Below are 25,057 nucleotides of genomic sequence, written 5' to 3'. Positions count from 1 at the left end.
AATGTGGGAGCCCAGAACTGACTCAGTTTCCCAGATTGAATCTGAAGTCTATTCTGAGTCAATAGAATTCAAGTTTGTTTGCTCCAGGGCTATTAGAAAGACCTAATTAGCCTACAGAGTCTCCTTGAAGGGCTGTGAGAAAGTCCTGATTAGCCCACAAGAAGGAACACACTATCTAGCTAGACGCAGGCTGCTGATGCCTTCCAGAGGTACATTGAGATAGAAAAGGAAACTGCCTGCTCCTTGGTGCAAGGCAGGATAGATAGTGGTTGAATGCCTGTGCTGTGCATTGTTCTACCTCTGTCCTTCAAGATGTGTATAAGCTGGCTGTGAAATAAACTCGGGGCTGTGCGGCGCTGACCGGCAGACCTCTCGACTCTTTTCTGTCCTCTTCATTGTCTCTTCAATCCACACACCTCTACCCAGCTACCCAGCTGACTGTCAGCATGCTCTCACAGTACATTATTGTATGAGAAAAAAATAAATCATTAATATTTTCCTAGAAAATAACTTATCAACATGTAACACTGATGTCTAATAATATACTTTGTGCACTTACATTGCCTTAAAATATACATTGAAAGGATTGGAGATTTAGCTCAGTGGTAGAGCACTTGCCTAGCAAGCAAGCACAAGGCCCTGGGTTCAATCCTCAGCTCCATATATATATATATATATATATATATATATATATATATATGCCTTTCATAGTCTATAACTGATGACCAATTAGTAACTTCTTCCTTTAAAAGCCTTTTACTACTATACTTCTGAAATTTCTCAAAAAAGAATGTTATAAGCCAACAGTTTCTTACCCTGTGGGTCATGACTATCAGAAAACACATTTCTGACGGTCTCAGGAACCCCCAACCATAAATTTATTTTCATTGTAACTGAGTAGTGTCTCAGTTTCTAAGACTACTGGAAATATTCACTTTCCAATTGTGGCAACCCACAGGTTGAGAACCACTGTTATAAGCTGTGAACACCAGATAAACTTCTCATATCCATTACATACGTAAGACTCCTCCACAGTACAAATTCTCTGAGGTGTAGCAAATTGTGAACTCCACATTTTTCACATTTAATTGGGTCTTATTCCAGTACACATTTTCAGTTTTGAACCCCAAATAGTCCTTCCACATTCTTTGGATTTAGTTTCTTTCACCAATATGGATTTTCTGATGATTAAATTCTGATGTTGAGCAAAATGTGATCTCTAAATGTAGGCTTTCCCACATCCCTCAACATCAGGGCTTCCTACTAACATGAAGATTCTAATGTTCAGTACAACATACACCACAAATAAGGGCTTTTCTCTTTTTTATTTAAAATTTTCTTTCATTTTACATACCAACACCTGTTCCCCCCCTCTCCCCTTCTTCCATCCCTCCCCCATCTCCCCCAATCCCACCTCTATCCCCTCCTCGTAGGGGGTAAGGCCTCCCTTGGGTAGTCAACACAGGCTGGCATACCAAATTCGGGCAGGACCAAGCCCCTCCCCACTGCATCACAGCTGAGTAAGGCATTGCACCATGGGGAACGGTCTTTAAAAAGCTAGTTTGTGCCCCAGAATAAGTCCTGGTCCCTTTGCTAAGGGGACCCATAAACACATCAAGCCACACAATTGTCATCCACATTCAGAGTGCCTAGTGCAGTCCCATGCAAACTCCCCAGCTGTCAATCCATAAGGGCTTTTCTATATTCTTCGCACTAGTCTCATTTCACACCTGTATGAATTTTCCGATGCGTCAGCATTGATGAAAAACTTTACCACACTCTGAACATTCATAAGGGTTTTACCTGTTGTAGGATATTTGTACACTGTGAAGATGTATTGCTATGATTGATATAATAAAAAGCTAAATGGCCAGTAGCTAGGCAGGAGGTATAGGTGGGACTTCTAGGCAGAGAGAGAAGAAGGAGGACATTCTAGGCACATATGACATGCCAGGAGACAGGGAGAGGAAACAGGGGGTGCAAGATGAAAGAAAGGTAAAAAGCCCCATGGTAAAACATAGATTAATAAAAGCAGGTTCATTTAAGTTAGAAGAGCTAGCGGGAAAAGCCTAAGCTAAGGCCAAGCTTTCATCATTAATAAGTCTCTATGTCATTATTTGGGAGCTGGCTGGTGGGACAGAAAAAGACTTGTTACGTTCACCAGTGTGGATTCTCTGATGTTTGGTAAGATGTGATTTTTGAATAAAGGTGTTTCCACATTCCTTACATTTAAAAGGTTTCTCTCCCACATGAGTTTTCTTATGACGAGTGAGATTTGAATGCCGATTAAAACCCTTGCCACATTCTTTACATTCATATATTATTTTGCCAGCATTAACTACATAATGAATATTCTGATGCTGAGTCAGGTTTGAGCTGCGATTAAAACCTTTTCCACAAACCTCACATACATAAGCTTTTTCTCCAGTGTGAATTTTTTGATGTGAAGTAAGATATGATCGCTGAGTGAAGGCTTTTCCACAGTCGTCACATGCATACGGCCTCTCACCAGTATGAACTCTGTGATGTTGAGCTAAGTTTGACTTCAAAGTAAATGATTTTCCACATTCCTTACATTCATAAGATTTCTCACCAGTATGAATTTGTCTATGTAAACTAAGTTGTGAAGGAAATCTAAAAGATTTTCCACATCTCTTATATCTAAAAGGTTTTTCTCCAGCCTGATTTCTGTTATGACTAGTAAGAGCTGATCTAGCATGAAGTTTCTTATGGCGAGTGAGATTTGAATGCCTATTAAAACCCTTGCCACATTCTATACATTCATATATTTTCTTGCCAGCACTAATCACATGATAATGAATGTTCTGATGCTTAGTCAGGCTTGAGCCACGATTAAAAGCCTTACCACAGACTCCACATACATAAGCTTTTTCTCCAGTGTGAATTTTCTGATGTGAAGTAAGATGTGATCGCTGAGTGAAGGCCTTTCCACAGTCATCACATGCATATGGCTTCTCACCAGTATGAATTCTGTGATGTCGGGTTAAGTTTGACTTCAAAGTAAAGGATTTTCCACATTCCTTACATTCATAAGATTTCTCACCAGTATGGATTCCCTGAAGGCCAAATATTCTTGAATGCAAACTGAATGGCTCTCTAGATTCCTTCCGTTGATGAGTTTTCTTACCACAGAGAACTTGCTGAAAGTGAGTGAGTTCTGAATAAGGAAGAAAGGATTTCCCACAGTCCTTATCTTCATGGAATTTGTTACCAGGGTGAGTTAACTGAGGATGAATATGGTCTGATCCAAAACTGAGGGCTTTTTCACATTTAAATTCATTTGCTTTCTCTCCTGTATTAAGTCTCTGGTGACTCAAAACTGTATGTTGGTTCACAGTGAGCATTTTTCCACAGGTAAGTGTCAGTTGCTTGAAGTATTCCTGATTTTGATGTGTTTGAAATCGATTTTTGTCTTCCCAATCATCTCCAAAACATAAATCTTCAAGACTGTGTTTTCTAAAAAATTTCTTCATTTCCCATTGAGATGATTCTTCATATGTGTTAGTGTTTTTCAATAACTTCTTGTTCTGATAACTGAAATCTATGTCTGAAAGATAAGTATGTACTGTTTATCCAAAAAGAGATAAAGCATGCAATATAAAAAACTAAATCTTAGAGCATAATGCAAAAGAGATGAATGGCTTTAAAATGGAAAAATTATGAATATGAAAAAGGAACAAGGAATAAATATAAATTTAAAAGAGCCAATAAAAGCCGGGCCAGGTGAGAAAAGCATAAGTTTTTCTTTGACTACATTCATCTAAGGAATCAAAGAAAAAAAAAATGACTGGCCAGGGAACTGATTAATAACAGAAAATGAATTCTAGGTTGTTTCACTCATTATGATCTAATCAAGTCAGCAAACTAACAACAATTCTGGAATGAATACATGACAAAAAAGGGAATGATAGGCTTAGGATGTAATAAATGATATTACACAAACCAGGGTTCAGTAGTCATGAATGGAATAATCTAATTATATAATAACAGTATAACACACTACACTGTCTGATCCTTTCATCTCTACTGAAATGACTACAAACATGACTTCACATGACTTTCTGTACAAACTTAAGAAAAAAAAAACACCTAGGTGAGTTTAGTGAAGAACAATTTTAGAGATTGTCATACTTCATTGTTCCATTTCCTTTGCATATGAAGTATTTCACCGATTTATTTCTTTGACTATGCATAGCAGTGTCAGGTTTTCCTCACATGATCTTTTTTTTTTCTTACTTTTTTTCTATATAAGTATGTAAACACAGTATGCTTATAACACTGAGTCTTTCCACAGATCTTTTTCCCTTCTGAGGCAAACAAACAAACAAAAAAGCCGCACAAAAATAAGATATTTTCATAGTGTACATAAGGTCCTGTCTTCAATACTCAGTACCTCCAAAAGGAAAAAAAACCATAATGGGGCTGTAGCCCACTGGCAGACCTCTTAGTGTGAAGTCCACTACACAGAAGTTTAAGATTGTGCTCTAGGGGATAATAAAGAGTTTCATAACACATAAGACAAAATAAAATAAAATAAAGGAATAAGTCCACTAAATGGAGGAAACACAAGCAAGGAGAAAGCAGATTTAAAAAAATTAACAAGGGGGCTTGACCAGTGGTTAAGAGCACTGGCTGCTCTTGGAGAGGACATGGGTTTGGTTTCCAGAACCTACATGGTAGCTCATGATCATTGGCAACACCAGTTCCAAGGGATCTGACATCCTCTTCTGGTCTTCTCAGACACTGAATCCATGTGGTAGACATACACGAAGGCATCATACACACACAGTTTTAAAAATTTTAAAAATTCACAAGGAAGTGGGTAAAATGGGGGGCCTCATAATTTGTAAGATAATGAAGAAGGTTATAAATGTCTGAATGAAAATTATAGAAAGCAAGAGGAAGAACTTAATCCCAACCATCCACAAAATGGTGATCAATGGAGAGGAAGAACAGCATTTGCCTCTCTGTAATGTGAAGGACAAGTAAGAGCACATAAATGGAATGGTAGTGTGCTATGAGCCACAGGAATATGTAGTAAAAATTCAGCTGACTATAGTAAAGCTATACCTGGAAGAATCAAGAAATTCTTCCAAAGGAAAAGCCAAATGTCAAGGAGTATTTGGTGTTATTCAGCTTTTAATATATCAGCTGTTTCCTGCTATGAATTTCATGTGTGCTCTCATAGCTTGCCCCAAGAACTTCTAAGGTATTTAGATACAGTCATATATGCAAGGTTTCCTGCCTCTGAGACTTCTGCTTTTCTTTTTTAGCATTAAAACCAGGTACCTCCTTTAGCTAACATCCAAGGACAAAGCATTTCAGACCAACTGCTGGTCACCTGAATTAAGGTAAACACCCATATGGAGGCACTGCCTGTCTCCTCGGCCAGGTAGACATTAGGTACAGAGCTTTGTTTCTTGTGTAAATTAAGCTCAGACCCTCCTTTCTTATACAGCCTTAGTGGTATTTATACTAACATTATAGACACCTAACAATTTACCTAATCACTTTTAAGAATATAGTTTGAGCACATAAATTCCCTTTTTCTGATATATTAACTGACTTTAGCTCTTAGTTGACCTCCTCCCTTAACCACTCCCCATTTGGGTTGTAAAAGAAAACCTGATGGTCACTGCCTGAGGAAAACTCTTATCTGCCTTTATGACCCTGTAAGAATTCAAGCCTGGTGACCTTGCCTTAGCCAGAGCAATGCTATTACATGGGTATATAACTGCAAACCTCAGAGACTGGGGGACTAGATTGGAGAAGTAGATGGAGAACTAGAAGGACAAAGGGTAGATGAGGAAGAGGGTGATGGGGAAGAACTAAGTGGGTAAGAATGAGAGGTGAAAGACCTAGATGGGGCAGAACTAAGATGAAGGAATTAAGATAGCATTTAGAGGGAACAGTAGAAAAATGTAGAGAGAATCAGGCAAGAAAGAAGCTAAGTATGAGAGTATAAAAGAAGCTGTGTAGAGAGAAAACTAACTCAGAAGAATAAAGTGTATGGACTAAAGAGTTTCATGTGTGTAGATTTATTAGTCAACCCCTCGGATTAATCTGTTGCTGGTAGCTTCTGTTCTAGAACTCTGGGTGATGGCTATCGAGGGGCTGGACCCCAATAGCTTCCATTAGTAGTGGGAGTGAAAAGAAAGTTAATCTGGAAAGGTTTTGCCCTATAAATCACATCTGTGTCAAGCCTTTGGCCAGTGAAAAGCTATTTCCATGGTATTCTTGCCCATGAAGAAGCTAGACTATTGTGTTGGCTCATTCTATGTCCACTTGACATAAGTCAGAGTTATCTGAATAGAAGGAACCTAAACTGAGAAAATGCCTCCATAAGATCCAGCTGTAAGGCTCTTTCTCAATTAGTGACCAATGCGGAAGGGCCTAACCCACTGTGGGTGGTATCTGGTGGTCCTGGATTCTATAAGAAAGCAGGCTGAGCAAGATACAAGGAGCAAGATAGTAAGCCGCAACCCCCATGGCCTCTGCATTAGCTCCTGCCTCCAGGATCCTGCCCTGCTTGAGTTCCTGTTCTGACTTCCTCTAATGATGGACTATGATCTAGAAATATAAGCCAAATAAACCCTTTCCTTTCTAGCCTTCTTTTTGGTCACGGTGTTTAACCGCATCTATAGAAATCCTGACTAGGACAGCTATCATCTATACTGATGACTCCCATTCTACCTTAGCCCTCACTCACCTGGATAAAGTCCTCTTGTCTCATCCATCAAAATCATCCTTGGGTCTTTTCTTTTTTCTAATAAGGAGAACAGGTGTGGCAGATGAACACAGAATCCTGCCCAGAAGATTTTTGAAAAAGGAAATAAGCGCATGGGTAAGAATTCCACAATTATCATCTGATCCCTTGGTTATTAAGAGACAATAGGAACAAGAAAAAGCCAAAAAGCATTTCTGAGGGAGGAGGAAGATGAAGAATCCCAATGATAGTGACTATTGCCAATCTTATAAATTATAAACCATTTTCACACAAATTCCTCCATACCCTTGAGAAAGAACCTATAATAATGCAGGACTTTCTAGGGCTGAGTTCTGACTCACCCACTGAGATGAGGTGGCTGTAGGTCTCCATCATCACACCCACTGAGATGAGGTGGCTGTAGGTCTCCATCATCACATCTGTGTATAAAGTCCTCTGTTCTATATTCAGGCACTCCCACTCTTCCTCAGAGAAGTCTATAGCCACATCTCTGAACGTTACCAGCTCCTTAAAGGACACACCAAATATCAAAGGTGAATTTATAGAAACTGTTTAGATGGAAGGGGAAACTATGAAAAAGCAGTGGCCAGAAAAGATAATGACTGTCTAGAGTTGGTAGTCTGGAGTATGGCAGGAAGAGATATGGAAATAAATGTAACTAACAAAGCTAAGTGCCTGTAGGCATTTAATATCTCCAACTGCTGCTGGGGCTTGTTGGCATGCACCTATAATCCCCAGCACTGGAGGCAGAGGAAAGCAGAGCTCTGTGATTTCCAGGCCTTGGGAGTCCACATAGTCAGTTCAGGCCAGACAGGGCTACATGGTGAAACCCCTGTCTCAAAAAAGAAGAGGAAAGAAAAGAAAAAAAATGAGTATGGTAGCCCCAAATAAAATAAGGCCATAGAGCATCTTGCTGACATTGTTCAGACAGCTGAGAATCAATAGCAGCAGATTATTACCTGAGAAAAAAATTGAGGTGTTTTACTTTTTTTTTTTTTTTTTTTTTTTTTGAGTAAGTTACTACTAATTGGATTTTCTAATCCTTTAGTAATTTAAACCCTTAGACAATTTAAACAATTCAACTGCCAGGGAAGCAGGAAGCAGATAGGCTGACTGCAGATCTTTACCCCTCCCTCTGCTCCTCCAAATCCAATCCCTCAGTCTCATCCCCAGCTCTACAGCAAAACACCTGCTGTAGCCTCCTTCCTCCCCCACCCCTCCCTCATCCCTAGTGGATCTCAAAGACCTTCCCCTCCTAACCTCTCTTCCCCAGCTTGTTGCTTTATTCCAGCCCCCAACTCCAGCAGGCACTCCCTGCAAACCCACAGGCCACTCTGGCCAGGGTAGCACGTAGGTTAACTGCATATCCTCACATCTGCTACTCCTCCAAATCCAAACCCCCAGCCTCATGTCTAGCTCTGTAGCAGACTTTCTGCTACAGCCTCTCCTCACTCTCTGCCCCCATTCCCAGGGGACTAACTAAGAAGATCCTGACAGAACACCTTGTTTTCCACCCTCCTGTGGATCCCCCTCTCAACACCCCAACAGCCTGTGTCCATTCCTAGGTGTCAGCTTCCAATACCCAAAAATATATTTTACCTAAAACCCCCAGTATCCACACATATCAGAACCTCCAAAGAATTTCCTACTAGACAGCATACAGCCACCACACTCTCCTAAGAACCAAAGAGGAAACAGAAACTGAGGAACAAAAACTCCACTCAACCAAGACAAGACCAATATCAGCACCTAGAATTACAATCTTCCCAATTCCAGATGCCAAGACTCCAAGGTAAAAACACAATCAGTAAAAGCAAGGTCAATGTCTCCACTAGAGCCCAGCAACCCTACCACAGCAGGCCCTGAATATTCCAACATAAATGAAAAACAAGAAAAAGACCTTAAAACAGTCTATATGAATATGATAGAGGTCCTTAAAGAGGGAAATTAATAAATCACTTCAAGAAATCTAACACAAACAGTGGAAGAAAATTAATAAAATTGTTAAGACCTGAAGGTAGAAATAGAATTAATAAATAAAACCCAAACTGAAGGAAATATGGAAATGAAAAATTTAAGAACTCAAACAGGAACCACAGAGGCAAGCTTCACCAACAGAATATAAGAGATGGAAGAAAGAATATCAGGCATTGAAGACAGGATAGAAGAAATGGGTACATTGATCAAAGAAAATGTTAAATGTAAAATACTCCTGGCATACAACATGAAGGAAATCTGGGCAGTATAAAAGACCAAATCTAAGAATAATAGGAATAGACGAAGAAAAAACTCAGGTCAAAAGCACAGAAAATATTTTCAACAAAATCATACAAGAAAAATCCCCTAACCTAAAGAAGGAGATGTCTATTAAAGTACAAGAAGCATACAGAACACCAAATAGACTGCACCAGAAAAGAAAATCCCCTTGGTACAAAATGATCAAAACACTGAATGTACAGAACCAAGAAAGAACAGTAAAAGCTGCAAGGGAAAAAGACCAAGAAACCTATTGTGGAAGAATCTTTTTGTATACTGTGAAGATGTGTCATTCTGATCGGTTTAATAAAAAGCTGAATAGCCAATAGCTAGGCAGGATTTCCAGGCACAGGGGATGCTGGGAAGAAGAAGGAGAGACACCAGGAGACTTGGAGGAAGCAGCATGGGCATTTACACAGTAAAGGTAACCACATCGTGTAAAATAAATAGATGAAGAGATATGTGTTAACTTAAGGTATAAGAGCTAGTTAGAATCCTAAGTTGTCAGCTGAACTTTCATAATTAATATTAAGTCTCTGAATCATTATTGGAGAGCCAATAGTCCCAATGAAAAAGTCCAACTACAGAAACCTATTAGAATTACACCTGACTTTTCAATGGAGACTCTAAAAGTCAGAAAGAACTGGACAGATGTGCTGTAGTCAATGCCGGACAGCCCCGAGTTTATTTCACAGCCAGCTTATACACATTTTGAAGGACAGAGGTAGAACAATGCACAGCGCAGGCATTCAACCACTATCTATCCTGCCTTGCATCAAGGAGCAGGCAGTTTCATTTTCTGTCTCAATGTAACTCCGGTTGGCATCAGTAGCCTGCGTTTAGACAGTGTGTTCCTTCCTGTGGGTTAATCAGGACTTTCTCACAGCCCTTTAAGGAGACTCTGCAGGCTAATCAGGACTTTCTCACAGTCCTGGAGCAAGCAAGCTTGAATTCTATTGACTCAAAATAGACTTCAGATTCAGATGAAAAACTGAGTCAGTTGTTGGCTCCCACACTGGTGTAGCCATTAAAGTATCTGACAAAATAGATTTCATACCAAAACTAATCAGAAGAGACAGGGAGGGACATTACATACTCATCAAAAAGAAAACTCCCCCAAAAGAACATTGCAATTTTTAACATCTAGGCACTAAACTCAAGGGCACTCAAGTCTTAAAAGCAACATGACTACAGCTTAAATCACATATTGACCCTCACACATAGATGGTGGGAGATTTCAGCAACCTCTTGCCAATGTACAGATCATCCAGACAAAAAAATATGCAGAGGAATGTTGGAACAATCTGACATTATAAACCAAATGGACCTAACAGATATTTACAGAACATTTCACCCAAACACAAAAGAATACACCTTCTCAACACCTCACAGAACTTTCTCCAAAATTGACCATATATTCAGACACAAAGAAGGTCTCAACTCAACATGTACAAGAAAATTGAAATACCAGACTGCATCCTATCTGTCCACCATAGATTAAAGTTGGATATCAACAACAGAAACAATAGAAAGCTTACAAACTCATGGAAACTGAACTCTCTACCGAATGAAAAATGGATCAAGGCAGAAATTAAGAAAGAAAGATTTTCATGGTGTCCCAAATTTCTTGGACGTTTCGTGTTACGACTTTTTTGGCTTTAGTGTTTTCTTTGACTGACGAATCTGTTTTCTCTATCGTGTCTTCAGTGTCAAAGATTCTCTGTTCCATCTCTTGCATTCAGTTGGTTATGTTTGCTTCTATAGTTCCTGTTCGTTTAGTCAGAATTTCTATTTCCAGCATTCCCTCAGTTTGTGTCTTCTTTATTGTCTCGATTTCAATTTTCAAATCTTGAATTGTTTTCTTCATCTGTTTAATTATTTTTTCTTGGCTTTCTTTGATTTCTTCTAATTTTTTGTTTTTTCTTCTATTTCTTTAAGGGAATTTTTTATTTCCTCTTTAAGGGAGTTTTTTATTTCTTCTTTAAGGGCCTCTATCATCTTCTTAAAGTCACTTTTAGGATTGATTTCTTCTGCTTCTGCCTTGGTATGTTCAGGTCTTACAGATGTAGAATCACTAGGTTCTGATGTTGTCATATAGGTCTGTATGTTGTTGCCTATATTTTTGCACTGGCATCTACTCATCTCTTCCCCCGCTTGGTGCAGGTGGTGTCTGTGTCTGAAGGTGCCTCTCTTGTTCTGATAGTCTTGGTCCACTAGAAGTTCTTGGTCGAATCTGTGCTGATGGGCTCTGTTTATCCAGGAGCAGCTTAGTCCAATCAGTGTTAGTGAGTTCTGTCTCAGGGAGCAGTTGTTCCCAGTTGGTGTAGGGTGGGCTTATGCCTCCAGTGGTTGTTGGGTTCACAGGGGCTGGGTTTTTTTGGTGAGGGAACAGGGAAAGGTAGCTGCCTGGTCTCTGGAGCTCCAGTGGCTGGGGCCTAGAGGCTAGAGACCTGGTCTGCTGGTCCGGAGATGGGGCCTTACCTGTTCCCAGTCAGTGTACGGTGGGCTTATGACTCTGGTGATCTGGTTCCGTGGCTGGACGGCTCCTTCTCTTGCGCTCTCAGGTCGAGTTTTGCTCGATTGCCAACTCCTCAGCTGATCTTGTTTCCTCAGACTGAAGGCTGCTGGCTTCTGAAACTCCTCCCAAATGGATCTTAGCTGAACAGGTTGATCAGTAGGGTACTAACACCTCCAAGTTGTTGGGGTTCGCAGGATTGGCAGCTGTGCCCCAGGTTGGACTTGGGCAGAATGTTCAGGTCCTTTCTGGTTGTGTCCCATGGAGATGGCTCCTTCCCTGAGTGCTGGGATTAAACGCGTCCCTGCTCCAAGCTCTTAATCTCCATGCTCTCGCCAACTCCTCAGCCTGAAAGAGCTCTCTGTATGATGATTTTTAAAGTGTTTTGCAACAAGGTTTTTCTGTGTAACCCTGGCTGTCCTGGAACTCACTCTGTATGCATTTATTTATTTATTTATTTATTTATTTATTTATTTATATTTACTATGTTTTCCATTACTTTTTTGTTTGTTTGTTTTTGTTTTTCGAGACAGACAGGGTTTCTCTGTGTAGTTTTGGTGCCTGTCCTGGATCTTGCTCTAAGAAAGATTTTCTAGAATTGAATGAAAATGAGCTGGACTGGAGAGATGGCTTAGAGGTTAAGAGCACTGGCTGCTCTTCCAGAGGTCCTGAGTTCAATTCCCAGCAACCACATGGTGGCTCACAACCATTATAAGGAGATCTGGTGCCCTCTTCTGGCATGCAGGTATATATGCAAACAGAACACTGTATACATAATAAATAAATAAATCTTTAAAAAAAGAAAAGAAACGAAAATGAACCAGTAGTAGTGGCGGATCTCTGTGAATTCAAGACCAGGCTGATCTACAGAGCAATATCCAGGACAGCCAGGGCTACCCAAAGAAACCCTGTCTTGAAAAACCAAATCAAAAAAGAAAAGAAAAGAAAAGAAAAGAGAAAGGAAGGAAGGAAGGAAGGAAGGAAGGAAGGAAGGAAGGAAGGAAGAAAGAAAGAAAGAAAGAAAGAAAGAAAGAAAGAAAGAAAGAAAGAAAGAAAGAAAGAAAGGAATACACATCATCTCCAAACTTATGGAGGCAGGTAAGAAGCAAGTTCACAGCACTAAGTGCCTGAATTTAAAAAAAAAGAAGAGGGTTGGGGATTTAATTCAGTGGTAGAGCACTTGCCTAACAAGCAAGTTTGGTCCTCAGCTCCAGAAGAAGAAGGAGGAGGAGGAGGAGGAGAAGAAGAAGGAGATCTCATACTAGCAACTTAGCAGCATACCTGAAAGTTCTAGAACAAAAAGATATCACTCTCAAAAGGAATACACTGGGAGAAATAATCAAATTCAAGACAGAAATCAATAAAATAGGAAAAAATACAAAGAATTAATGAAACAAAGAGTTGGTTTTTTGAGAAAATCAATTTGACAAACCCATATCAAAAATAACTAAAAGGCACATAGAGAATATCCAAATGAACAAAATTAGAAATGAAAAGAGGAGTCGGGTGGTGGTAGCCCATGCCCTGAATCCCAGCACTCAGGAGGCAAGAGGCAGGTGAATCTCTGTGAATTCCAGGACAGCCTGGTCTACAGAGTGAGTTCCAGGACAGCCAGAGACATTCCACCAAGAAACCTTGTCTCAAAAAACCAAAACAAAGAAAAAGAAAAAAGAAAAAGAAAGAAAGAAAGGAAAAGAGGGACATAACAACACACCCTGAGGAAATCCAGAGAATTAGGGACGTACTTTAAACACCTGTACTCTGTCATATTGGAAAAATCTACTGAAATGGATAATCTTCTCGATACATATCACTTACCAAACTTAAATTAAGATTAGATAATCAATTTAAACAGACCTACAATCCTTAGTAAAATAGAAGCAGTTATTAAAAGTCTCTCAACAGAAAAAGAGCACAGGGCCAGATGGTTTTAGTATAGAATTCTACTAGACTTTCCAAGAAGAATTAGTGCCAATACTCCTCAAATTATTCCACAAAATAGAAACAGAAGGAACATTGCCCAAATCATTTCACAAGGCCACATTTATCCTGGTACCCAAACCACATAAGACCCACAAAGAAAGAGAATTACATATCAATTTCCCTTATGAACACAAATGCAAAAATTCTCAATAAAATATTTGCAAGCCAAATCCAATACCATATCAAAAAGATCAGATACCACAATCAAACAGGTTTCATTTCAGATATGCAGTAATGGTTCAACATATGAAAATCTGCCAATGTAATCTATCATATAAACAAACTGAAAGACAAAAACCACATGATCATCTTATTAGATGCAGAAAAGGCCTTTGACAAAATCCAACATCCCTTCATGATAAAAGTCCTGAAGAGATTAAAGATACAAGGAACATACCTCAACGTAATAAAGGCAGTTTACAGCAAGCCCATAGCCAACATCAACTTAAATGGAGAGAAACTCAAAGCAATTCCACTAAAATCAAGAACAAGACAAAGTTGTCCGCTCTCTTCATACCTATTTAATATAGTACTTGAAGTCTTAGCTAGAGCAAGGAGGAAACTGAAGATTAAGCAGCTACAAATAAGAAAGGAAGAAGTAAAAGAATCTTTATTTGCAGATGATTTGATAGTATACATAAGTTACCCAAAAGGTTGCACCAAGAAATTCCTGCAACTGATAAACCTTTTCAGCATAGTGGCTGGATACAAAATTAATCCCCCCCAAAAATCAGTAACCCTCCTATATACAAATGACAAATGGACTGAGAATAAAATCAGGGAAATAATACTTTCACAATAGCTTCAAATAAAAAAATATCTTGGGGTAACTCTAATCAAGCAAGTAGAAGACTTGGATGATAAAAACTTCAATCAATATCTGATTTGACTTAACACCAACTCCACAATATGGAACCAATACCCTACACTGCTTGGGCAACCAAAAACCAGAGATTAGATAGCCCAGGAAACTCGGGTAAACCCAAATGCTACTGTTCTTAAATGTCTCCAGCTAACTGTTTATCTTATTGAAGCCCCTGCAGCTGCTGAGACAGATGCCAGGACGTTTCCACCTTCAAAACCCTGGGCTCTGGACACTCAGTGCTACACTTAGGTCTGGAATACCTGAGTGTAGTCCCAGCTAGCTGGAATAAAGTCTTCAAATTGGCAAAATAAAATGAAGTAAAACTAATTGTCATAATTTCTTAGAGATACACTCAACTTGATACTTGATACTAAATACCCTCCAGTGAGCACATGTTCCATTAACAAGTCACATCTTCTTGGCAAAAGACCTAGGACAGAGATGTGACATGTAGAGCAGAGCAAAGCCTTTGCAGGTAAGCTTCCTTTACACCCCAGATGTTAGTCTTTATGTCCTCGTGTTTGTTGTGCCTGTTAGAGAGGTAAATGCAACACCCTGATTTCTGTGAGCTGAATAGTCCATAACTTCTACCAAAGGCATCACAAAGTGAATTCATGCCCCATCCTGTCTTGATGAATTGAAACACCCTATTCTATGAATTAAATAAAAACTTTCTTATGCTGTATTCCCCTTTAACCACACAATTCCACCTTATGAAGCTACGGTTTAGAAATGAAACTCTCTAGCACTCCCTTTATAGAAATGAACTTCTCTGATGCTTTGTCAGTAGACTAGAACACAAATACAATGACTGCCATGTCTGATAGCTATGGAACTCTTGGTTGGAGAAAGGGGAGGCATTTAGACAAAGCACTAGACTGTTTCACAACTATCCCTTCCCAGCATGAAAAGACTCAGGTAAGCACTTTAAGAACAAGTTATAACAGATATTCATATGCTATTATATAAATGGTTATATTTTGGAAGACCATTCCAACTTACTTGGGCCATGACTTAAAATTTCAAGAGTTGACCAGTTCTCTTCTGGATTCTTCTGTCAACAAAGTAGAGTCTTGGGAAAGTGGAGCTAGAGGGAAAAAATCGTAAGAGGTTAAGTTTTCTTTGAAGCATGGCTTAGTTACTGTTCTACTGCTGTGAATAGACACCATGATCAAGAAAGACCAAGGCAACTCTTAAAAGGAAACACGTAATTGGGGCCTTGCTACAGTTTTAGAGGGTTAGTCCATGATCATCATGGCAGGAAACAGAGAGGCATGGTGCTGGAGCAGCAGCTGAGAACTTTACATCCTAATCTGAAGGCAGCAGGCAGAGAGAGAGAAAGAGACAGAGAAACAGTGACAGACAGACACACAGAGACAGAGAAAGAGCTAGACAGACAGACACTGGGCTTGGGATGGGCCTTTGAAACCTCAAAGCTTACCTCACCCCCACCCCTGCCGCCATGACACGCCTCTTCCGATAAGACCACACCTTCTAATCCACATTCAAACCACCACAGAGCTTCCAAATGGAAAAATGGGAAGCCCTGTTTTCTTCCTTGGAGGAAGGACATAGGGACTCTGAGGAAATTGTACCCCTTTGCAAAACCAGAGTTACTCAACTGTAGAGAGATGATTTGAATTCAATTACTTATACCCAAAACCATGATAAAGGCCCGAATATGGAATAGCACCACTCTTTCCCTAAATGTCCCGTATAACTACCCCATTTCTGAAATAGACACCTAACGATCACCCCAGGGCTGGTGGAAATCTCTCACCTGGAAGCCCACCCCATCTGCCCCAACTCTCCTGTGTACGACTACAACCAATGCCTCTACCCTTCTCCATGTCCAGCAACGGTCTATGATACCTCTGAGTCATTTTCATTCAGACAATATGACAAGAGCCACACCACAAAACTAAAGACAAGTTTGAAGCCTAAATAAACCCTGAATAGACCCATCAGATATTCCTGAGATGACTGATGAGGTGATAAATAAGAATGGCCCCCCACAGACTCATGTATTTGAATGCTTGGTCCCTGATTGCTAAACTGTTTTGGGAAGGATTAGGAGACGTGGTCTTATTGGAGGAATATACTAGAGGTGTGCTCCTCTCTAGGCCCAGTCTCTCTCTCTGAAACTGTAAGCAAGCCTCCAATTAAATACTTTCTTTTATAAGTTGCACTGGTCATGGTGACTCTTTACAAGCAGTAGGAAAGCAACTAAGACAACAGACATACATTATATGCAGTTTCCACCGGAGGACAAAGAGAACTGTGCACACAGTATTTGGCTCAGCTGGCCCATAGATTTCCAGGAACATCCAAGCCCCATCATTCTTTCTCTCTTTTCCTTCCTTGTATCATCATCCCTGTAGCATCTTCACTCAGTGTAAATTCTTAGAGAAAGCAAGAATACAGTTCTGACTGTCCATTCCCTCTACAGGATGAAAGCAACAAAAATACTAAGTAAAATTATGTTTGTGTACTTGGTGTAGATGCATACATGTATATTCTACTGAGAAATATGGACAGATTTGAGACTATCTAAAAGTAGGCACAATAGCATTACAATTCTGTGTTCTGTTCCCTAAGAATCATCAATAATGTTTTTATCTGTATTAATCCATATTTGTAATTTTCTGTGAAAGGCAGTAATTATCCTAATTTAAAAGACTAGAAACTGGTCACTGCTTGTCTTAGTTACTTTTCTAATGACTACTTCGTAAAACAAAATGCTGGAACAATCTATGAAAACTTCGTTTACCTGGCAATTGAAAATGCCAACCCTGAATATTTTAACAATAGATGGAAACTGAAATTTAATAAAGCAAACCATGGGACTGGAAAGGTGACTTAGGGCTCAGAGCACTGGCTGCTCTTCCAGATGACCCAGGTTCGATTCCCAGCACCCACATGTCTCTGCCGCCAGTTCCGGGGAAGCCAATGCCTATGACTTTATTGGACCCTGAATGCATGTAGAACACATACATAAACGCAGGCAAAATACCCATACACATAAAATAATCAAATGAAAATAAGTTTTAAAAAAATGAAAGTAAACCTCAAAGTGTAGTGAAAGTTTTGAAAGGCTGTATCTATAAAGAATTGAATTCATATGTACGCTATGAAAATGAAAAAGAGAGGGCCTTTAGGACATGCTAAAAACAACAACAACAAAACAAAAGTAAAACTTTTGGTACTGATAGAGACAGAATTACAACTAAAAATTCTCATTAATGCCTAACATGGTGGCGCAAGCCTTTGATCCCAGCACTCGGGAGGCAGAGGCAGGCAGATCTCTGTGAGCTCGAGGCCATCCATCCCGGTCTACAAAGAGTTCCAGGACAGGTAGGGATACACAGAGAAACCCTGCCTCAAAAAAAAAAAAAAAAAAAAAAAAAAAAAAAAAAAAAAAAAAAAAGAAACAAACAAACAAAAAAAACCTAAACTAAGGAGCTACCAGTAGCAACACATGCAGCACCGGATATACACTAAGTGGGTCCCTCCTCTTCCCCCATCATTAAAGTCACACATTCCTTCCTAGAAAGGTGAGACCCTTCCACTTCCACATCCACCCCCCCACCCCCACCCCCCCACTCCCCCCACCCCCGCCTGCACCCCTTGGGATCAAGACAGACTAAGGTGTGTACTATGAACTGCATATGAACCATCCGCCCGAAACCTCTTCTCTCTTCAGAGGCCCCGCCATGATATTTTCCTGGAGCAGGAATCTCGTATCTGCCTGGAAATGATATTTAGAGACTTCGAATTTCCCACAGCCTCTGCCACCCAGGTGATCCACATCCAGGGGAAGATACACACCATCACCACGTGCGTAGATCAAAACACACGCTACAGTGTTACCCTCCACCTTCATTAGGCTACCCAGAACCTTGGTGTCTCCCCGCCATTCCATCCATCTAACCCGAACAGTTTCCCACATGCCTTCCAGAACCCCAGTCTCACCACGGAATCGATCACTTACACCTGCAGGGCTGGGCCCGCGGCTTCCTCTCACCAGACTCCCCAGGCTAGTTTGGTTTCAGACACTCAGGTCTCACATTTGGATTCGCTCTTGGGTTAGGAAGCGCGGTCCTAAAGTGGTCTGCCTCCACAGCTCCCTGCGCCAGCAGCCAGCTTCAGAGCGGCTTCTCAGGGTCTGTTTGGCAATCCCAACCTAGCCCCGACCTCCTGACCTGATAAAACATTTCCCTCGTACCTGAACTACAGTTCCCAGAAGGCCGTGCGACCCTGTACGTCACCAACTGGAAGGCAGTAGCCAAGGAGCCATGAAGGCACCTAGACTGGGTTGTGTGAAGGAAAACTTGTCAATAGTCCCCACGGTAATGTTCAGATTCAATGCACTCTCTATCAGATTTTCAATGGTCTTTGGAGAAATAAAGCCAACATTCACATGCATAGGTAACTGCAGTGGGTCCCATAGAGCCAAAACAATATCGAGAACAAAAACCAAAGCAGGAAGGCTCATACCTTTCAACTTTAAACTTCTTCAGTTTTGTTTTGTTTGTTTTTTCGAGACAGGGTTTCTCTGTGTAGCCCTGGCTGTCCTGGAACTTGCTCTGTAGACCAGGCTGGCCTCGAACTCACAGAGATCTGCCTGCCTCTGCCTCCAGAGTGCTGGGATTAAAGGCATGTATTGCTACTGCCTGGCCCAGTATTCAAAATCTTATGATACTGGCATAATGAGAGATATACGGACCAGTGGAATAAGAAAAGCAAGAATCTAAAAACAAACCCTAAAATCTATGGGTAATTGATGTTCTTTCTTTCTGGTGTTAAAATTAGATTTTTCTGTCTTTTGCCATCTAAAAATTAACCTCCTGGACTACTTTACTATAAAATGCCATAAACAGGGCTGGAGAGATGGCTCAGCAGTTAAGAGTAGTGATTGCTACTCCAGAGGACCTGGGTTCAATTCCCAGCACCCACATGGAAGCTCACAGCTGTAACTCCAGTTCCAAGGGATCTGGCACCTTCTCATAGACATACATACAGGCAAAACACTAATGCACACAAAATAAAAATAAAGAAGTCTTTTTTTAATGCCACAAACCACGTTCTAGTCACAGAGGAATCTTCCTTCTCCACTGTTCATTTCTTGTTCATTCAACATTTTAACATTTCATCTTAAACATGCTGCATCTGGATTGCTCTCTTTTCTACTTCCTTCAATTTATGTGCAATTTTTATTATTTGGCCTGATTTTTCCTACAAGTATCTATTTAACAAGGGAGCAACCCTGAGAATAGGTGTGATTAGTTTTACTCATAGTTGTATATGACACCGATTCATCCTATGAACGGTGAGGTGAGTGCATCCACTACCTTTGCAAACCTACTGCTGGTTTTTAAAAATCAAATCAAGCCACTGTTTAGAACCACTGACACAATCTGTCTTTCTAAACACCTCCCTGCACCTCCAGTGCAGTCCTTCCGTCTCTTTTCCTTAAATTGCCTACTCCTATTTGAGAATTGAATAAGGTATCACTGTTTATAAAAATTAGTATGAGTTAAGCCTGTCATGTCTATTATAAAAGTTTCATTTTGCCTGGAACCCCAAATTGTGAGTGCTTGCCTTTATATTTTCTTTCAGGCTGAATCAAGGTTGAGACCAAGAAATTATTTCTGAGAAAGGATATTTATGGACAAGAATCATCCTGATGAGAGATCATAAAAAGATTTACAAAACACAGTATTAAGAGTTCAAGTTTCAGAGGTGATTGGGAATTTAAAGCCAGTTTGAGAGAAAATAGAGGTCTTGGGTAGGACTTTTCAGTTGAATTATATTTACTCCTGAAGACATGCTCATGTTTAGTACCCATAACCAAATAATTCACACCAAGAAACTCCTTGAATGTAAGGAATGTGGAAAGAATTCTAGTTTTGTGTCAGAGAAACTATATGACCGTAAAGAGTGTGGCAAGGCCTTTGAGAATGGTGCAAACTGGAGCAGGCTTTCTTTTGGGCCACGAACCAGCTCCCAAATCATGACACAGAGACTTACTATTAGTTATGGATGCTCAGCCTTTTATGACTGTCCTGCTAGCTCTTATAACTTCATTTAACCTGTTCCTCTTCATCTATGTTTTGCCTCAGGGCTTTTTACCTTTCTTTCATTCTGTATGTCCTAATCTATGTCTTGCTGGCTTGAAGCTGCCTGCCTGGCTAGATCCAATCATTTCCATCTCTTTCTATCTAGTTCTCTTCTCCCTCTCGAGCCTAGATTCCTCCTCCTACTTATTCTCTCTGCCTACCAGCCCCACCTATCCCTCTTCTGACTAGCTATTGACTGTTCAGTTTTTATTAGACCAATCAGGTGCCTTAGGCAGGCAAAGCAGCAGATCTTTTTACATCATTAAACAAATGCAGCATAAAAAACTGTAACACATCTTTGCCTAGTTAAAGTAATATTCCACAACAACAAACCTAGTGTACTACCAAAGTATTCACACTGGTGAGAAAACTTATGAATGTAAGGAATGTAAAAAAGCCTTCTATAATGGCTCAAACTTTACTCACCATCAAAGAATTCATAGTGGTGAGAAACCATATGAATGTAAAGACTGTTGGGAAGCTTTAGTTTTAGATGAGGACTTATTGACACCAGATAATTCACAGTGGTGAAAAGCCTTATGAGTGTAAAAATGTGAAAAGTCTTTTGGTTTTGAGTCAGCTCTTGTTCAGTGTCACAAAATTCACAAAGGTGAAAAACTTTATGAATATACAGATTGTGGGAAAGCCTTTGGCAGTAGTTCAAACCTTACTCAATATCAAAGAATGCACACTGGTGATAAACCTTCTGAGTGTAAAGCATGTGGTATTGTGGGATATTTGTACACTGTGTGAAGATATATTGCTGTGATTGGTTTAATAAAGAGCTGAATGGCTGGCTAATAGCTAGGCAGGAGGTATAGGCAGGACTTCCAGGCAGAGAAAGAAGAAGTAGAGGAGATAATCAAGGTGCAGAGGAGATACCAATGAGACCTGGAGGGAGTCAGACATACAGAATGAAATAAAGGTAAAAAGCCACATGGTAAAACATAAGTTAATAAAAGCAGGTTCATTTACATTATAAGAGCTAGTGGTTCAAGCCTAAGCTACGGCCAAGCTTTCATAATTAATAATACACCTCTGTGTCATTATTTGTGAGCTGGTGGCCCAAAGGAAAGTCTGACTACAGTGTGGGATGGCTTTTAATAGTGGTTCAGTCCTTACTCGGCACCAGAGATTTCATACAGATGAAAAAACTATATATATATATATGCAATGAATATGTGAAGGCCTTTAGTTTTGGATCTGCCCTTACTCAATATGAGATCTCCACACTGGTCAGAAACCTTATATACTTAAGGAATTCAAGAAGCCTTTTAGTGGTAGCTCAGATATCACTCAACATCAGAGATTCAAGCAGATGAGAAAACCAATGAGTGTAAAGAAAGCAAGAAAGCCTTTAGAAGTGGTTCAAAACTTATTCAACATTAAAGAATGCTCACTAGGGAGAAGCCCTGTGAATGTATGGCTTGTGGAAAGACTTTTATTAGTGGTACAGTAATTACTCAACATCAGCAAATTCATACTGGGGAGATATCATATGAATGTAAAGGGTGTTAGAAGTCCTTTGGGAGAAGGTTAAACATTTTTTAGAGATTTATTTATTCTGCTTACAGTGTTCTGTCTGCATGTATGACTGCAGGCCAGAAATGGCACCAGATCTCATTACAATGGCTGTGAGCCACCATGTTTTCTGGAATTGAACTCAAGACCTCTGGAAGAGTAGCCAGTGCTCTTAACCTCTGAGCCATCTCTCCAGCCCCGAAGGTTAAAACTTAATCAACACCAGCTAGGTCAAAGGGCCTTTGAGTGTAAATAATTTAGAAAATCCACTAGTAGGAACTTAATTCTTCATTGGCACAAGACAATACACACTCACTGGAAACATAATAAATGTAAGGAACATGGAACATCTTTGAAGAGGGTGTAGGGTAAAAGAAACCCACCCTGGCCCTGAAACCAGAGCCAGTGAAAGAAACACACTTTGGCCCTGAAACCAGAGCTAAATCTGCCCCTGACCAGCTGAACATGAAACCAACCAATCCCTGAAGAGGAAAACCAATCAGTCCCTGAGCATGAAATCTAGCCAATCTGACCAATTTCTACCCCGAAATCTTCTCCCTGGAAAAACCTGCCCCTAAGAAGCCCTATATAAGTCCCTCTGAATGTTGAGTAGGCAGCTGTCCTCCTCCATCCTGGCATCTGGGATTAACTAAAACTGTGGCTGGAAGTTTTCCTGTGTCCTGCCAGTCCCACAGCCACTTGGTCCCAAGTAAACACATAGAGGCTTATATTAATTACAATCTGTATGGCCTATGGCTCAGGCTTCTTGCTAACTAGCTCTTTTATCTTAAATTAACCTATTTCTATTAATATATATGTTGCCATGTGGCTGTGGCATTATTAATCTACTGGCATCTGGTTGCTCCTTGGGTGGCAGGCTGGTGTCTCTCCCATCCCAACTTTCTCTTTCATGTATCTCTGCTTGGATTCCCCACTTGCCTTTAAGCTGCCTTGTCATAGGCCAAAGAAGCCTATTTATTACCAATGGGAACAACATATATTCACGGTGTACAAAAAGACATCCCACAGCACTAAAATCCAAAACTAGAGGACATACCTTTAAGGGATTTCTGCTTAATTTGAAGTGGGAAGATCTACTTCTAATCTAGATCTTTGAGGCAGGAAGATATCATGTGATATTTTGTTTGCATTCTGATAAATAAAACTTGCTTGGACTCAGAGGGCAGAGCTAGCCACTAGTTAACCATAGAGGTCTGGAGGTCTGTACAGAGAGGAAACAGGAAGTGATAAGGCAGGGCAGAGACAGGATCTTAGCCCTTTTGGACTGAGGAACAGAAGAGATAGGAAGTCACTAGTGGCTGCTCCCCTACTTCTCTAATCTTTCAGGTTAACCCCAATATCTAACTCCTGGTTTTTATTGATAAGACTAATTAGGTTTACGCATCATCTGGCACCCAACATGGGCTCAAACTTACAACCCTGAGATTAAAAGTCTCTACTGACTGAGATAGTCAGGAGTCACCAGCCAGATGCAAAGGAGCAGGAGATAAACGTGCCATGCTAATAAAGGTACCACCATGTGGCAAAGCGTAAATAAGGAATATGGGGTAATTTAAAATGTAAGAGCTAGTTAGTAATCAGCCTGAACTATTGGTTGAACATTTATAATTCATATATGCCTCTGTGTGTTTATTTAGGACTGGACTGTCAGAATAGGAAATGTCTGATTACAGGAAGACACACCTTCAATCCAGATCTATAATCTAGACGTAATCTGGACCATACTTTCTGCTGGAAGCCTGTATAAGGACGTGGAAGAAGGAAACATTTGCTCTTTGCATGCTTGCTTTTACTTTCAATAGCAAATCCACTGACATTAAAGCCTACTTCTTCAGGATTCCAGTGTATACTGAAGACCAGCCGAGACATTCATCCTTGTGGACTGAGCAACTTCTGGGTTCTTGAACTTTCCATTCATAGCCAGCCATTGTTGGACTAGCTGACCACACACACAGCCTGTAAGTCATTCTAATAACCTCCCTGAATAAACATAGAGAGAGATTCATTCTAAAGTTCTGTTACTCTAGAGAACCCTGACTAGTACAGATTTTGGTACCAGAATTGGTTCTAGAGCAATAAAAGTGTAAGGGTGAATTTTAGGCTTTCCAATTTGCCGACACCTACAGTTACCAAAGCTTCTCCAGTTACTGAAGCCATTCTTGGGAGTCTGGAGAGATGGGAGTTATGCATGGGCTCAACAACATGGACTTCCACTCACACCAAGGCTGATCCGGATACAGCATGATCTACATAGTAAGTTCAAGACAGCCAGAGCTACAAAGTGAGACCCTGTCTAAAAAATATATGAAAAATAAAAAAGTATATAATTATCTGTAATATCACCAATCATAGTTGCTGGCAAGCTTGGAGAATTCCTTTTAGGATTATTGTGTGCCAGGGCTATTCAGAGAAACCCTGTCTTGAAAAGCAAAAAAGAAAAAAGGGGGTGGGGAGGGCAAATTATATATCTTTAGAGGTTATTTTGGCTTTTGTTTTCTTGAACAAAATGTGACTACATATTGTTATTGTTTTATTAGTTTTATAAGTATCTGTGGTAGCTGCTTTAGTTGTCAACTTGACTATATCTGGAATTAAATAAAACCCCAAAATGGCTAGGCACACCTGTGAGGGATTTTGCTTAATTAAATCATTTGAAATGGGATGATCCACTTTTAATCTGGTTCTTTGAGGTGGGAAGACATACCTTTAATCCAGCTCTTTTGAGGTGAGAAGATCCACCTCTAATCTGGACCACACTTTCTGCTGGCAGCCTACATAAAAGACATGGAAGAAGGAAGCCTTTCTCCTTGCCTGCTTGCTCTTGACCTCAATAGCAAGTCCATTCTTTCACTGGCACTCGCCTTTAATCCCAGAATTTAGGAGGCACAGGCAGACAGATCTCTGAGTTTGAGGCCAGCCTGGTCTACAGAGCAAGTTCCAAGACAGCCAAAGATACACAGAGAAAACCTGTCTTGAAAAACTAAAAAGAAAAAGAAAAAGAAAAAAGAAAAATTTGCCATTATAAACAG

The 25,057-nt window shown here is 40.2% G+C and overlaps 1 protein-coding gene across 4 annotated transcripts in view; it reads right to left on the bottom strand.

Annotated features, from left to right (window-relative positions):
- Window positions 1-2,083: 2,083 nt before the first annotated feature.
- The window catches only part of LOC114681687 (zinc finger protein 790-like), a 25,319-nt gene continuing 2,345 nt past the window's right edge, over window positions 2,084-25,057 (bottom strand). For 2 of the 4 annotated variants that reach the window (XM_037202228.1, XM_028855340.2), the window contains 4 exons: window positions 15,370-15,454; window positions 7,090-7,255; window positions 6,731-6,826; window positions 2,084-3,568 (listed from right to left, as the gene is read on the bottom strand). In XM_037202228.1, the coding sequence (XP_037058123.1) occupies window positions 2,106-3,568; window positions 6,731-6,826; window positions 7,090-7,255; window positions 15,370-15,378 (1,734 nt within the window). In that variant the 5' untranslated portion in view covers window positions 15,379-15,454 and the 3' untranslated portion in view covers window positions 2,084-2,105. Of the gene's footprint in view, window positions 3,569-6,730; window positions 6,827-7,089; window positions 7,256-15,369; window positions 15,455-16,611; window positions 17,663-25,057 lie in introns of those variants that run through there. The other 2 variants (XM_037202234.1, XM_028855341.2) reach the window with 2 other exon arrangements.

This window comes from Peromyscus leucopus, chromosome 1 (genome assembly GCF_004664715.2).
Source record: "Peromyscus leucopus breed LL Stock chromosome 1, UCI_PerLeu_2.1, whole genome shotgun sequence".
NCBI classification, from domain to species: Eukaryota; Metazoa; Chordata; class Mammalia; order Rodentia; family Cricetidae; genus Peromyscus; species Peromyscus leucopus.
This window is presented reverse-complemented; position numbering and strand designations above follow the sequence as displayed.